This window comes from Plectropomus leopardus, chromosome 4 (genome assembly GCF_026936395.1).
Source record: "Plectropomus leopardus strain MGB_pleo_1.0 chromosome 4, ASM2693639v1, whole genome shotgun sequence".
NCBI classification, from domain to species: Eukaryota; Metazoa; Chordata; class Actinopteri; order Perciformes; family Serranidae; genus Plectropomus; species Plectropomus leopardus.
Window position 1 is genome coordinate 23,478,685 of NC_142179.1, and position 16,275 is coordinate 23,494,959.

General features: G+C 42.9%; 1 protein-coding gene across 7 annotated transcripts in view; it reads right to left on the reverse strand.

The window, feature by feature from the left end:
- Positions 1-16,275, reverse strand: part of rhobtb4 (Rho related BTB domain containing 4) — a 45,895-nt gene that overhangs the window by 10,647 nt on the left and 18,973 nt on the right. For 5 of the 7 annotated variants that reach the window (XM_088076882.1, XM_042486552.2, XM_042486553.2 and 2 more), the window contains 6 exons: positions 8,930-9,131; positions 8,498-8,601; positions 3,593-3,778; positions 2,227-3,046; positions 1,301-1,520; positions 149-267 (listed from right to left, as the gene is read on the reverse strand). In XM_088076882.1, the coding sequence (XP_087933008.1) occupies positions 149-267; positions 1,301-1,520; positions 2,227-3,046; positions 3,593-3,778; positions 8,498-8,601; positions 8,930-9,121 (1,641 nt within the window). In that variant the 5' untranslated portion in view covers positions 9,122-9,131. Of the gene's footprint in view, positions 1-148; positions 268-1,300; positions 1,521-2,226; positions 3,047-3,592; positions 3,779-8,497; positions 8,602-8,929; positions 9,132-9,344; positions 9,427-15,636; positions 16,004-16,275 lie in introns of those variants that run through there. The other 2 variants (XM_042486550.2, XM_088076883.1) reach the window with 2 other exon arrangements.

Genomic DNA, 16,275 nt, shown 5'->3' on the forward strand with positions numbered 1-16,275 from the left:
GTTATTTGGAGTACAGGTGCGTGATAAGGTTGCCCCTAAAGGCTGACCTGAGTTAACTTCCAAGGATTCAGGACACAGAAACTTAATCCCTGCTCAAACCTTAAAGGTAACTCCATCCTTAAGCTCTTCCCTGTATATCTCAACTCACCTCCTCAATGTAGCTTTCCATGAAAGAGCCACGGAACATGGCGGCCATCCAGTTGCAGCTGGAGATGAGCAGGGGCTTATGGGCCGGGAGGCAGCCATCATCCAGTCTGAACACCACATCTAAAACCGGGGTGGGAAAAGAGCATTCATCTCGGGGAGTGCCACAGAAGCCCAAGCTACAGAGGGGGAAAGACAGACAAGGCAGACGTCCAGACACACACACACACACACACACACACACACACACACAGGTAGGCAGAAGGCCAGACAGACAGACACACACAAAGACATAGACACAGGTAGACACACAGAAAGATAAATTGACAGAAGGACAGAACAAGTTTTGACACAGAGTGAGGGAAGAAAAGCGGACACTGGGTGGTAGGTCATGGAGTAAAGCCTGTGTGGACTCAAAGTACCAAAAGGGAACACAGCAGCTATGTTAGAGTGATAATGTAATGGGCTAAAGGATTTAATCTATCTTTAATTCAGCCCTTAAATAATACCTGGGATACAGCAGATCTATTTATACAATTGTTCCAAAAGCTCTGTTTATCAACAGAATCTCTTTTCAGCATTTTAAAAGAATATTCTCATTGTTGTGATCATGAAGACAACAGAGAGAGTATAGAAAGAAGCGAATGTGAGATAGGCTTTGCTCAGAGACGGCAGATGTCTGGCACTGGCTGTAAATCCTGTGACAACATGCATACATAACAGCTTTGGGGGACAGACAACATCACAAACACAAGACACAGGAAGCACACGAGGGCGAACACAGGACAACCACGCACACTGACTTGACAGTCATCAAATCACTTGATGACTCTAAAAGAACATCAGAAAACAGGTAGCCCACAACAACAACAAAAATGCATATTTTATAGCAAATATTCAATGGAAAATATATGATCAAATGTACACCAAGTGTACATTTCCAGAGACTAAAAGACAATGTTGGAAATTAGCTAAATCTTTCTCGCACATTCTCCTCATCAGCTTTTCATCACCCTCAATTACTCTCACATACGCACACACATGCATGCACACACCTACAGACAAACACCTACTGATGCATAAATGGAAAACATCTACGATGACACCAAGGCTACTGAAAGTGTCGAGGCACTGAATGGTTGGCACAGTGGTTTACCAGCAAAGGTCCCCTTATTGAGACACTCCTTGATGCGGTTGGCTCTGCGGACGTGGAAAGCCTTGGTGATCTCTTGGTTCATGAAGCTCTCTCTGTTGAGAACGTTGGCCACCATCATCCGCAGGTCAAACACCTCGAGCAGCTCTGCGATAGTGGCCACCTGCATCAGATCCCCTCTGCCCTCATCCAGACTGCCTGTGTACAGGTACTGAAGCACCGCCTGAAACCGAAACAAACTGAGAGCTCAAATATACTGCTGCTATGAAAACACCCAAAAGCTCTCTAGTAATGATGCAGAACATTTTATTCACATTAAAATTATTCATTATTTTACCAAATAATGTGTGAACATATTTTCATTAGGGCTGGCATTTACTGTGTTAATCATGATGCAATTTAAGTCTATATATATCATAGAATTTTTTAAAACCCCTGCTAATTACTGGCCAACATTCCTGTCTTCAAAGGACAGATTGAGTTTTAAAGCTAGAGTGATAATACTGGTATCATATGAAACTGGGAGACTTAAGGAATCCAGTGGTACCAACCATGTCTTGCTAACTTCTTAGAGAGGGGGCTAAATAATGCTCCAAAATTAGGTCCCTTGAACTCTGACCTCAAGATATCTCAATGCAAATGAGTTCTATGGGCACTCATGAGTCTCCCCTTTACAAACATGCCCACTTCATGCTAGACCCATGCAGATTTTCATTTGATTCCTAAACAAGACAATCTGGTTAGAAATACCTTGTCAATATGGACTTTGAAATTGTTTTGAAATGCAAAATAAAGGAATTGAAAACATGCAATAAAAAATGTGATTAATTGCAATTAACTGTTAAAATTATGCGACTTATGGTGATTAAAAAAGTAAATTGTGTGACAGCATTCATTTTTGCTAATCTTGTTGCTTTGAGGTCTATCACCTTAAATGGTTCTTCCTGTATAAGTGCATCCATCACTACCACAGTCATGAGTCGTGGGTGTCCAGTCATGGGATCATCAACATGCTCCAGACACACACTCAGGAACCCCCTTCCCCATCCTGAAAGTGCTCGACCAGTCCCTAGTACTCCCAGGGAGTAGTGGGCTCGAGAGGGGAGTGCATTATCACTCTGGGAAGTCCTCAAAGAGCCCTGCTGGAGCAGCTGGGGTCGATTCAGGCCCCGCACTCCTCCTTCAACCCCGTCTTTATCAATGTCCAGGCTCTTAGTGCGCCCAGCTTGCTCCTTTGCTCCTCTTCTGCTCTGCTCATCTTCCTCCGCACTCTCCAAGTTTTCCTTGCTCTCCTGTTCCTCCTTTTTCGGCCCCATGCATGATCCACCAATATCAAGGGTAAAGAGATCATAGAACTTGGAGCAGGAAGTAGCCAGATACACTTTGTGTGCAAAGACACGAGTGGCACCACCCTGAAGGAGGAAAAGAACATCTGCGCACAGTGGATGGCAGAAAAGAGAATCAGGGCCCTCGCCGTCTGTTGGAGGGGGGTCTGGGATGCCCACTATGGGGCGAGGTGGGCGAGGAGGCAGGAAAGGTGCCTGGAGAAGGGGCCTTTGGACCTTTTTCAAATGGGACTTCCAGAACTGGAGGTGACGGCGGGAGATGAGGGCGGCTCGGATGGCATTGTCAAAAACATCTTTGACTCCAAACTGGGCGACAATGCTGGTCTCATAGTAGGGGATCCCAAGTTCCTTGGCCACCTCATGGCCTCTCTCAGGTGGAAGGATATCAGTAGGTTTGATGGGTCTGTGGGACAAGAAGAGATAATGATGTTACCCTCAAGAAGAAATTACCCAAAGATTTGCAAAAAATTAATGAAAAGTACAAGAAAATTACCTGAAAATAGTTTTTTTTTTTAAATAAATTAAAAAAACAAGGACATAGCCTGCAAAAAGTTCATTAAAAGTTATAATTTTTGCAACATAATTTTAAATGTGTAATTATGATTATTATACATATAGTTTTTTCCCTCATTGTTTTCTTTTTTGCCTTGACATTTTCCCTAGATATTTAAAATAAATCTACTAATTTCTTACAATGTGTGAAACATTTATTGCCAACTTGCTCGTTGCCCTTTTCACATTTTTAAAAGGAATTTCACTAATGTGTTTTGGGATTCAAAGGTTTAAATACTTGTAAAAGGCGTCACAAAACAGCAAAAGAAAAGTAATGCTGCTCCAGGTTTCTAAGGATTAACTGGAGCAACCCAACGAGCAAACCCTCCCTGAAAGCCACCAAGTCACATGTTTTTCTGAATATGTCTGTTAATGAATTGTGAGGAAGGCGACTCACTTGGCTAGGGGTCGTCTTGCTCGGTTTACTGCATCCAGGTCGGCATAGCGCAGATCCAGCTGGCAGCCAACTAGAATGATGGGTGTCCGGGGACAAAAGTGCTTGATCTCTGGGAACCACATGGTGCGTACGTGGCGCAGGGAATTGGGATTAGCCAGAGAGAAGCAAAGCACCACTACGTCAGACCTACAGGGAGATGAGAGGGAGGGAAAAAAAAGTCTTCATTTCATGTACTTACAACCTAACCAGAGATCACAGATAAGATAGGAAGAAGATGGCAAAAGGGGGGGTTCTGCTGTGTCATGAGCAAGAGACGTCGGCAGAGGGAAGACAAGTGGTCTTTGATGGAGTAAAGGGGACCGAAAATAGAGGAAGAAAAAAGGGGTCAGCACTGAGTCACTGAACATCTTGTCAGTTTACGTTAAAACATGTGTGATATGTGTATGGAAGAAGCTTGTTCGGCTTCTGCAAGGCATTGTGGGAGCATGGACAGTGCCATCGAGAAAGCCAGGGTCACAAGACGCGTGTGTGTGGGTGGGTGGGTCTGTAGGTCTGTCTGTGTGTATGTGTGTGTCTGGGCCTCTGGGCTGGTGATCTGTGTGGCCCATCTCTCTCTCTCTCTCTCTTACGTAAATATCCCTTAGCCCTCCAAGGCTACATGGACCACAAAGAGAAAGCTAAGAATAGCTCAGGATACACACACACTAATTCATTTCCTCAACCCATGTGTTTTAACAAGCAGACAGAGGTACTTAGAGCTGTACTCTGGTGATATTTCTGCAGTATGTTTGTGCATGCGTGTCTGTTTTTAGGTAATATTAAACCAAGATCTGTGTCAGTGAGACAGCTCATTTGGTACTAAGACAATGCTGACAGTGCAAGAATCTGTAATTCCTAAATGATCTACTTCTTAAAACAGCACAACCACAGAGGGCTTTTGACCCCAGCAGCACAAGACCGGGTCGATTTTACATTAGCATCACTTATGTAACTGTTGTGGTGCATTAACTATCATTGATTGCCTGCAGATTATGAAATATATATTCCTGTTTTGGATGTCTCTCAGGCATGTGGTATACGTCAGAGGATGTGGGGTGCTAAACCGCATCCTGAACTTGACAGCAGCATTTCACACCACTGAAATATTTCTCTTTTTTCCCTTGGGTGGGCAAAATACCTGCACTACAACGAACATGGCCTATTTAGTGAGCAGACAAAGGCTACACTGTAAAAGAAAATCACTTGTTTTATCTATTTCACTTTACTTTGAGTAGATCTGATAAAAAAGCTGACAAAGACAGGTAATTCCACCTGTTATTAAAGAAATGCCAGCAGCTTCAAATGTTGGAAAACCATAAAAAAAAGGGAACCATCATTGAAGGTATTTTATAAAACAACTTCATTTGCATTACAAACATGCACCTGAGTGACAAATTGATTTACTTATGATGGTAGACAGCACAAAATCAAATCGCTCTCAACAAAGGACATTTTTTTACAGTGTAGACACAGGTTCCATAGTCCAATTTTAGTCTATCCAGTGTAATCTCTGAAAAGCTCCTGCTCCAAAGGACAGAATATACACTACTAAGCATTACATCACAGCTCTCTCACACACACAGGAATGCCCATTAACACTTTGTCAAAGGATCATTACCATGGCTTAGTCTGTTTGAGGTCATGTTATGTGTACGTGCCTTTGTTCTAGTGGGTAAAGGATTTTTTTTTCTACCACCTAGGCTTTACTGCTAGAGTCTGTACCTTAATGTTAGCATAACAATGTACTGATGTATGAGCCTCATAAGTTTTGAACCTTTCCAGTCTTAATCTTTCAAAAGCAGTTATTTGACAGTCTTGATGGTGAGGCAATAAAAAATTTGTACCAGAATAATCCTTTAGTACTGCTGCTTTGCACTGCTGAGCTATTTCAAGGTTCAACCCACAGTTCAACCCAAATGACCTACATTTTGTTTTCATGTATATCCCTTTGTTCTGTTTTATAGGATAATGTGTTTTGACTAGCAAGCACTGAAACACTAAAAACATCATGTGAGTTGCTTAACGTCATGTGATGATTAGTGTGTCAGCCAGTGTATGTATATGTGCATACAGGTTGCGTCAAATGATAAGGCAAACAAAAGAAGTCCACTGATTTAACACTAATAAATTACCACGAGCACTAATGCATAATATATAACTCCACAAGTTTGTGACTGCTGTCTGTGTGTGTGTGTGTGTTGGATACAAAGGTCATCAGCTGCCAGATTATGTAAGAAGAGGTGCATTTATTGACACAGGCACGCACGTAAACACAGCGGAGATGTTCCACATAATCATGTTGTAATAAAAAACTTAATGGGTCTCATGCAGACTTATGTATCACTCTGCAATCACACAGCCTGCCACGACACCCCTCATCAGCCATTAAGTCTGTCACAACAGTATTCTAAAAGTTAATAACGTGCTACTGAAACTAATTTCAAGAACCATGCTTACGAGAGCAATGTGATGTGTTTTGCGTTTTCAGTCAAAATGCCAAATTAGATTTCTGCTAAATGAATTTCTGCTGACTGAAAAAAAAAAAACTTAAATTGAGGTTGGCTCAGGTTAAGTTTGGCTTAGCCTATTTTCAGGCTGAGATTGTTTTCCCAACCAGAATGTCCCTCTCCTGACAAAGCATGTGACAGTCTGGGTATTGTCTAACAATGTGATGTTTTGGGTTTTGACATCAACAAAAGGCTGCAGAGTGGAGGAAGGTGCAGAGAGGGGGAACAGAGGAGGCTAATGATGGGAGTTGAGTTACGGGGTAATGAGAGAGATGGGGGAGAGGTGGAGAGGCATCTGAGGGCAGGTTGTAGGAGAGGGCATAGCCCAGATGAACGTGTGGATGAACAGTGCTGGAAGAGGAGGTGGTGGAGGAGGAAGAGGAGGAGGTTGATGCCTGGAGCTGCAGACGCCAGGGAGGTAGGCAGGCAGAAAACAGCTGAGCTGGCACTGTGTCTTTATCAGCTGACTGCAGGCTGACAAAGCATACAGGACATACAGACAGACATGCACACTCGCACACCAAAACACACACAAACAGAGGCAGATCACTGTGAAAATGCACAGGCATGAAGAGTGGAAGGACACAACAAACAGAAGGGAATTTCAGCCACAAAATGAACTACACGCAACCTACAAATACATATCTGTCATGCAGATACGCTTACAAAAAGGTGACAGGGTGACATGTTACACAAAGGGTATTCACTTAGCTTTAGGAGAACTCAAAGATTGCAGTGTGTTGTGTACATGGATGTGTGGATGTTTGTGCAGACTCAGGGTGCCTTCACACCTAACCTGTTTGGTTCAGTTAAAAAGAAACTCGGGTCTGTTTGCCTGGTTACTACGGTTCATTTAGGATGGTGTGAAAGCTGTCAAATGAACCCTACTGTGGATCAAACAACAAAACTGAGTCCGCTTGAACAGGTGGGTATCAGGGCACTTCAAAACAGACTCTGATGTGGTTTGTTTCAAAGCAAAACAAGCTAACCACAGAAATTTTATGATAGCACATATATAATTTTAGTGTAATTTAAAAAGCTAAACGACTAATATATCCATCTGCTGTTCGTGAAATCTGTCCACGATCTTATGATCTGTATATAGCCATGTATACAACCTATAATATGCAAATAATATAATAACAATGTAGCACATATGCAAGTCAGTGCAGGTGTTTTCCATCATTAATAAGACAAAAGCTGTTAAAACTGTTGTGATTGTATTAGACTCTGTACGCTTCGTCAGTTCATTAAATATATTAAAAATGTGTGAAAGGAATCTGACAGTACTAAGCCCTGAATCATTACTGTACAAGACACCTCCTTTTCGTCTTGTGTCTACCTGTTAATCATTATTCGTGACATGCAGTCTAATAATAGCTACTTATAATGCTTATAATCAATTTTGTTTTTATTACAATAAAGTGCTGCATAAACTTCTGTCAGTCACTGAAATTTGATTCCCTCATGTGGGTCCTGATGATCCAGGATGACAGTTGCCAAAACTGTTGAATCAAAAAGTTACCTTTCAGTGTGTAATCCCCTGTTTTCTTGTTTTGGTTCATTTTTAAAGAAGTCAGTTTAAACAGGAACCAAACCTGCGCTAAAATGCAACAATGTTTCATTTTTTCTCGGGGTGTGGACTAAATGAACCAAACTGCAGGTGTGAAAGCATCCTCAGTGCCTTATTATGGCTTGGGGCTATGTCAGAGACACAATAAATGCTGAAAGAGTGACGAGAAACATAATTACAGTTACAAAAATGTACCATCTTTACGTCATTTGATGACGTACGAAATGTGGATTTTCTCTTTTCTGTGTTACTGTTACGTGGTCAGGTTTGGTGGAATTGGTATTTGCTGATTTTGCTTTGGCAATAAGTACTTTTGCATTTCATGCCAATAAAGCAGCTTTGATAAAGGGACGGGGAGTAAGAGGATAGAGCGATGATCCAATCATGTCTGGTGGAGGAAGGATGTAACAGCTTGAGGGTAGAGTTCAACTAAAAAGCGTGTCAGCTGGATTACACACACACACAAAAAACTTTTGGGTAAGTAAATGTTATGTAGGCATGTTCATGTGGGGGTGACAGATTAGTTATACTCTCATTGTAAATTACTTTCTCCTGAACCGGCCAACAATGAATTTGGTCACATATTAGCCCTAGGAAATTGTGTCAAGGTTTTAAGAAATTCTACAGTCACAAAGCAGTCTCTTGGCTGCACCAATTGTGAAAATGGAACATGGTGCAAGGTAGTTAACCTTGTGGTCAGCCAGCAATTGTGTTATTGGGTCAGTAACTATTTTCTGGTTGCTGGAATGTCTGAAACCGTTTGTGCCTGTTTCTGTATCTGCTCACCTGCCATAGGCAAATCGTCTGTCTTTGTGATGATCCCCGAATGTGTCCCACAGCCTCAGGGACACACTGACCTCATCCACTACATCGCGAGATCTCTCTAACACCTGCAACACAGACACACATCCCTGTAATCAGGCCGAAAGGTCTTAACTTCATTGTGATGTTTATGTTTTTAGAGGAATTGAAGGATTATGTAATCACTAGGCTTAGGGGGAAAAAAAACTAAGTGGAATGTCAAACTGCACGGTCAACATTTTTAGAATGAAGTTGTATTTCACAGGCCTGAAAAAATATGTTTTTTACCTGTGATTCATATGCATAATAAACAGAATTAGCCTCAGTAACATCTACAAAAGTGTACAAGAGTTTGCCTATATGTGGCTCTTTCCACACTGTGTTTGGCTGTGTGTTTATGTGTATGTGTGTGCCCACCTCCTGGCATACACGGTACTGGTCGATGGCCCAGACGGTTGGCACGTGGGTGGCAAGCAGCTGATACTGTGTGAGGGTGGCATTGCAGGCCCGGGCACAGATTAGCCTGGTCTTGCCTACTGCATTATCCCCTACCACCACACATTTAATGGTTTCCACATTGGGCCGCTCATAGTCTGTGTCTATATCCATGGAGAGGGCCCTGGAGAGTAGAAGAAAGAGCGAGAGAGAGAAAAGAGGTTAATTTAATATTCATGGGAAATTAAAATCACATTGATAAAGCATCCCAGGAGAAATGACACTGCATTTCGACAATGGAAGCAAACTGGCACCAGGCGCAGTTCGCTTCTAACTCTCGCCCAGTTCAGCCTAGGGAAGCTTTGTTAAGGCTCTAAGCCTCCGTAGCTGTACTGACCAGTGTACAGAGGCTTCTGCCAAACTCCTCAACTGAGCACATGGTTCGCAGGCTGAGGAATGGAGGGACCGCAGAGCTATTTCTGTAACAGCACAGAGAGAGAGAAAGACAGAGAGACAAAAAGAGAGACTTCCCTTGAGCTCACTGTCCTTTTCTCTCCTTGTTTGTCTTTCCCCGTATCTGTCCCCCTTTAGATGCAACCAAGTTTCAGAGAAAACACAATGCAAGTGAAGAAACATCTAGCAGCACTAAAATCCCTCATAAAGGCATTTGTAATTAACTTTTTGGGGTCATTTGGGAGCCCTGGGGAAGCTGTGGTCAAACATATTCATTCTAGGCTTACACAGAGAGGGAAGAAAAATGCAGAAAAAGCGCTGTTGCATGTTCGATCACCAGTCAACTCCTGACTTGACCTTATAGCACAAGACAGAGGCGGTTATGTGGTTATGTACACAGCTCAGCGGACTTCCTCTTTTAAAGCCACACATCACTGTGCAAAGCTTATCAAAATCCCCTTTCTATAAACTGCTTACAAACATTTCTGACATGTCAAAACACATGTTAATACCCATTAAAAAAAAAAAAAAAACATTCCTGGAAGAATCTGCTGGATTGCATAACCAGCCCACACACACACACACACACACACAGTTAGACCTCTAGTCAGCTAATCAGTCCATCCGTCCTTGCAACTAGTTCAAAGACCCACCCCAAGGTCCCATAAATAGAGCATCTGAAACATTCATAAAGGCCTTTACTTGCTATTACATTGACGCTGATGCTGGTGAAACACTTCAGTCCAGCACCATCAGACAACGGCAGCTAAAAATGGCATCTATTCATTGGACACATGAGCCATGTCTGCGCCCTGCTAATAAGCTGTGACACGCTCTCCATGTCGTCACACACCACCGGTCTGATCATAATATCACTGCAGCTATACAGAACTTATTTCTCCCCCAAAGACCACAGACATTGATTCTACTTGTCAGCAACAACAAAAACATTTTTCCTGTCAGAAGGAGTCCCAATTACGTCAGCCAGGAAGTACAGCACAGAGGGCCTACCTTTGTCTATCTGAACACAGGAAAAGTGTGTCCTGAATTGTCCATATGGAACAGATAGAGCTGTGACTTTCAGAGTTATAAATACCCTGTTCCCTTGCCCTGTCTGGCTGCAACATCTGCAGAGACACGTACCACAGGTAGAGGAGATAAAACTATCTCCCTAATGGTTATAGCAGCTGCCAAAGCAGTAGTCCTCTCAGTGAATTTTTAGGAAAAAAAGGGGATGAAGGGCCAAGTATGAAGCCTGACATACTACACAAGTGGTTCTGTAACATCCACAATATGTGTTTAAGAGGGAAAGAGGATGCGTACTATTGTTAATCCTGAGCGTTTCCAATGCAGCAGTCGATAAGAAAAAGGGATTGTCGGAGAGACAAGGCAGGAGGGGATTATTAGAGTCTTAGAGAGAGAGAGAGGGGGACTGTGAAGCCAGCATTGGAATCAGTCAGTCATGCCACTGGGATCAAAAGGGCATGACCGACAATAACTAAGACCGCTCAGGGGAACATATCACAGCTTTTCCGGCCGATGTTTCTCTTTAAACGTGTGGCTGTCTTTGGGAGAAAGACAGGTAGAGAAAAAGAGCAAGTACAAGTGAGAGTACAGTTGAAGGTCCTTAACTATTGACCCGTGGGAGTCTGGAAGTTAGTGTGCATATGTGCATGTGAGCGTGCGTGCATGCGTGTGCATGTGGTAATGAGCTTAGGGCCAGTCTGTGAGGCATGGAGTGATGCGAGCAGTGATGTAACCAGGAGGCGGTGTTGGTGGTGGTGTGGAGAGTTTCTCAGGGGGATCAAGAGTACCCAGCCCCCGGATATCATCCTCCATCTGAGGCTCTGCATCCGGCTCCGAGCGAGAGTACGGTCATGCGTCGGTCAACACACAATTGTTTACACGCACACTACTGCACTACACAAATACGCACCTGCTCTCAGGTTTATATTTAAACTGTACGAGCTTTCGCAAACTTCAACAATTATTTTTAATTGCACGACTGGAGGATGAGCAGAAGCTGGAGGCTGTGAGAGCAGAACAGTGCAGCTCAGAGGAGCGGAAAGAAAAGCTGCAAAGCTCAGGTTTCATTTTAAGCCAACGACCTATAGTGAACTGTGCACAGACGTCTAGACTTCAGTGTCATCTCCCCCCAACATGCAGTGAAGGAGGCTACAAGGGCAAAGAGGTGTCTGAATGTCACAATAAAATGTGTGTATGAAAGAGAGAATAAGATACTGACCCACTTTTTGTGCATGTATTTCTGACTCTTACAGTGACATATTGACGGGTGCAGGCAAAGCCACAGTGATAGGATCACTGTGACAGGAACTCAGACGCCCACTCAACACACACAAACACTGACCTTCTGTTTTACTCTGGAATGTCACAGATTGACTCAGTGTGTGTGTGTGTGTGTGTGTGTGTGTGTGTGTGTGTGTGTGTGTGTGTGTGTGTGTGTGTGTGTGTGTGTGTGTGTGTGGTGCAGGAGGACCAGACAGACAAAGAAGCTCATGCATAATTTGGATAGTGTGTGTCTCAGTATGGCTTTGCTTTAAGACCAGTGGGGGTTTCATAAGGAGATGGCTTACAGCTCTACCTCATGCACAGTTCCTGGCATCTTTACCTCTTGATTTTTTATACACTTCCCTAATCCATTCATTTATCCTTCTGTATGTCTGGTTTTTATACCCAGCTTTGCCCACTCAACCACACCTTCTGAACTGCTCACAGACTCCCCCCGCTCTCCTTCCTATTCTGTATTCATTCAAATGTAATGCTCCAGCTCACAGTTATTCCATCCTTCTTTTAGTAACCTCTCTCCCCACCACCCTTCTTTCTCATCCTCTCCCAGACTTTCTCTCTCATCCAGCACCATGCCCCCCCTTTTTTTTTTAGAGGCCATCTATGACCTCACACTTTTCTGGATAGCAATCAAGGAGCAGCATTAAGCAGACAGCCCTCCCACACTTGCTTTGCTTCCCCCTCTGTCTCCCTCTCTCTGTTATGTAACACCTTTAGCAATCCACTGGCAGCAACCCCTCATCCCAAAACCCTCCGCTGCCCCCATCCGCTTCTTTTTCTGTCCTCCTCCTTGGGGCTAGAGTTCACCCTCGACCCCCTGACTGAGCCGCCTGCCTCTCCGCTCCCTCCACCCAGCCCTGCAAAAAAGAAAAAAATGACCCCAATAACTGCCAACTTTATACATGGGTCATCACTTGCGCACTCACACAGAGCTATGGGATTTACACTATCACAGGCTTGACTGCATAGTAAAAGTGTCCCTGTGTAATTGTTGGAAGAAATGATGGCTGTGTGCGCAATCATGTATGCAACTTAATTTAAACAGATTTTTTGTCAAAAGCCTGCTCATTGTGTTTACTCATTGTGGATGATTTTCAGGTGTGTGTGTGTGTGTGTGTGTGTGTGTGTGTGTGTGTGTGTGTGTGTGTGTGTGTGTGTGTGGGTGGGTGTGGGTGGGTGTGGGGGGGGGTTGAAGTGTGTGTGTGTTATGTGGGTGTTTGAGACAGTGACTGCCACAGGCACAGCTGGCACAGACTGGTTACATAACCTGGTCTGTAGCCTCTGCTTGGCTCCCTGGATGGCTGACAGTAGACCTCAGACTCATACACACTAGTACAGACATGCATATACACATGCACGCTGGCACGCACTTGCCTCACCCACTGCAGATGGTACGTACTGGTATTACTGAGCAGCCCCTGGCAGACGGCGATGTGTACGAATCAATCCTAATGAATGAGAGGGTCTTTGGGAGCAGCATGCTGGCCTGCTTGAGAAAGCCTCCCTGCTCTCTTCTCTCTGCTGCAATAATGCTTTGTAAACACAGGAAGGCTCCTCATGATGCCCTAATTTCCTTTATCCCTCCCCATCTTTCTCCTCCTCCTCCTCGTCCATATTTTCCACCTACTCTCCATCTCTCTTGCTGTCTTAACTTGTTTTTCTTTATCTTGTTTCTATTTCATGCCCTTGTTCGTTCCACTCCAGTGCAGAATGTACAGTGTCTCCCAGTATGTCTGTCATTTAATTTGCCATTTGCCATTGACCTTTACAGCACTTTGTAACTGTTTAGAGCTAACAAGTCTTAATTCAAGATCAAAATGTTATTGCCAAATTGTTATCTTTAGTTTAAAAAATGCCATCTTTAAATACAGAGTGTAAAACTCACCTGTTCTTCTGATAAACACTCATCAGTAATGTGAATATAAAGACAAAGTGAGGAAAATCAAATAATAGAACAGCTAGAAAAGTCTGTTGAGTTCAGAAAATTATATCACTTGACTGTAATGCAGCTTTTAAAAGCAGGAAAAGAAAATAATTACAATGTTATGATATGATCTAAAATCCAAGATCATATGTAGTCTCATATCACAATATTGATATAATATCTATAGACAACACTGATGACATTTTCAACATACAGTATATATCATGTCCTGATAATGTGTTTTGTGTTTTTTTACAATGGGCAGGTGGATTAAGTTTGTGTGGAAGATATATATCCAAAGCCACTTATCTCCTTTGGGAATGTAACAGGGGATTTAAACATAATGTCATTCCTTTTTTTTTCTTTAAATAGGCTAAAATACAAAACCCTGGTCCTCTCATCTTAAAAATAGACTAGACACTAATTATATAGCTAATATACAATAAATAGTATACATACATACCTACAAGACAACTGAGCATAAGTGAAAGTACAACATACTTTCTCACCAAAGTTCTGCGGTCCATGTTGTAACACACTGGGTTCAGACACACAAATAAAGCATAAAACATACACAAAATTGCCTGTTACCTCTGTCTACCTTCCACCACAGACTGATAAAGGGGTCAGAACATTCAAGCCAGCCATATAATGCTGGCTGATTCTTCCATGTGGGTCTGTCAGTGCTGCACTATGTTATCTCAAAGCTGTTGACACAGTCAAAGCGTTGGGCATTGTGCCTGACCAGAACAATAAGTAGCTCTGTTCCAGATCCATCTAACACTAGACATAATGACAGGCCCGATCACTGATTCATTAACAGCAGTAGTGACAGAAGGTCTAAAACCAAAATAAATAAATAAAAAATACCCAGGATGTGGAAAGAATATTAAGTAATGATAAAATAAATGATAAAATTTAGAACAGTTGGTGTTTCCACGAAAGGATAAGCCACTCACAGGCTGGCCCTTAATAGACATCTTCTCAGGAGAAAACTATATTGGCCAAAAGACAAAGATTGCACAATATGGAAGAGAAGTGTGCCAAATTGTTTATGCAACAACTTCCTGCAGATATGATTAATTGCTGATGAGTGGAAATGAAATATGGTCAGATAAGAAGTTCTCATGAGTAATAGTCTGTATTTATTCTTTCCCAGATTCAAGTGAGAAGCTTCCTCAGCAGCCATGCAGCTACCTGCGTAACACAATCCCTCGAACGACGTCATAGCCATGGGATCAGCATTACAGTGTGTGTGCGTGCATCCATGGGCGTGCATGCATCAGTGTGTGTGCATTCTTACAAACTGAGATTCTGCACCTTATCTATTGTCACTGTTTTAACCGCATGTTGTGTCAGTAAATACTGTGTTGTAACATCACTACGCTCATCAATGAAAAGCACCTCGTGCGCTCCCTCTCCCCGCAGCCATTCATAACCACCTGGCTCATTCATATTTTTTTTTTTGGGAAACCGATTCAACAAATCATTGCCATCTATTTTATTGGCATCCCTGTGTGGGGAAATAAAATGCAGGCTGGATACCGCATTCAGTGTGGTGAGAAGATGTCTTTCACATATTGATGTTGTAGGATAAAAGGCAGGTGGATATCAGCCTACATCCCAAATGATGCGCTGATAAGTCTTGCGTAATGTGCCAAGCCCATCCACTGCACTACAACACTGAATCGAAAAGCAGTCTGTGCAGCACGCGTGGGATTAAGAACAATAATCTTCCACTTTAACATGCCATGCAAAAATAATGTAAATCTTAAATATGAGAGACTCTGCGACCATTAAGGGACATTATAGAGATTTAAGAGGGAGATTAAAAGCCCATTACGCATTACGCACAATAAGGTCACCATGACATGAATTAAACGCTGCTGATGATTTGTGAATCTTTTGAGTTAAGGATTTTACAAGCTGTGTGTGGATTTCTTTGTGCACAACAAGAATTGCATTGGGAGCATGTGACCTAGTATTGCTGCTGGAGGGTCCCTACCTTCCGACGGTTCCGGAATTGACCCACATGCCACTCTGCTGGTGGTTCAGCCGGTCACTCAAACCGGACAAAGACGCGCGGAGAATGAAGAGGTGGTCGCGGTGGTCTCGTTGTTTGTAAAAGAGCACATATGACTGCAGGACCTCTGCCCTGTCACATCCTCTTCTTCTTACTTCCCGCTCGCTGACTTCTTAATCCAGCGTCTCACAGACCTCAACAAGTATCGACTCGCTGCTGCCGACCTGATGTTAATGCTGGTTTGATTATCGGACGCTTTTTAGAATAAAACGTAAACATAACTGGCCTAAAGATATTTCTGCTTTGAGCCACCTCCTTTTCTGTTGTTGTTTCCCCAGCTGATTTCATCAGAGACACGCCTCCACGACTGCGCGTCACGACTCAAATTGCCAAACTCATCTTGTGCTGCGTTCAGGTGCCGTCAGAAAAAAAGACATTTGGGAGTAGTAGCGCCCCTAAGACACTTCCACCACAATCGATACAAATCTTGTTACAAATTTGAGGCCAGAATGGAAGCATAGAATAAATAAATGGTGAGAAAATCATGATATACGTATAACGTATATCACGTATAACAATTCGGTTGATTTCAAAATGATTTCAAAAAGCAAATTCAATCAC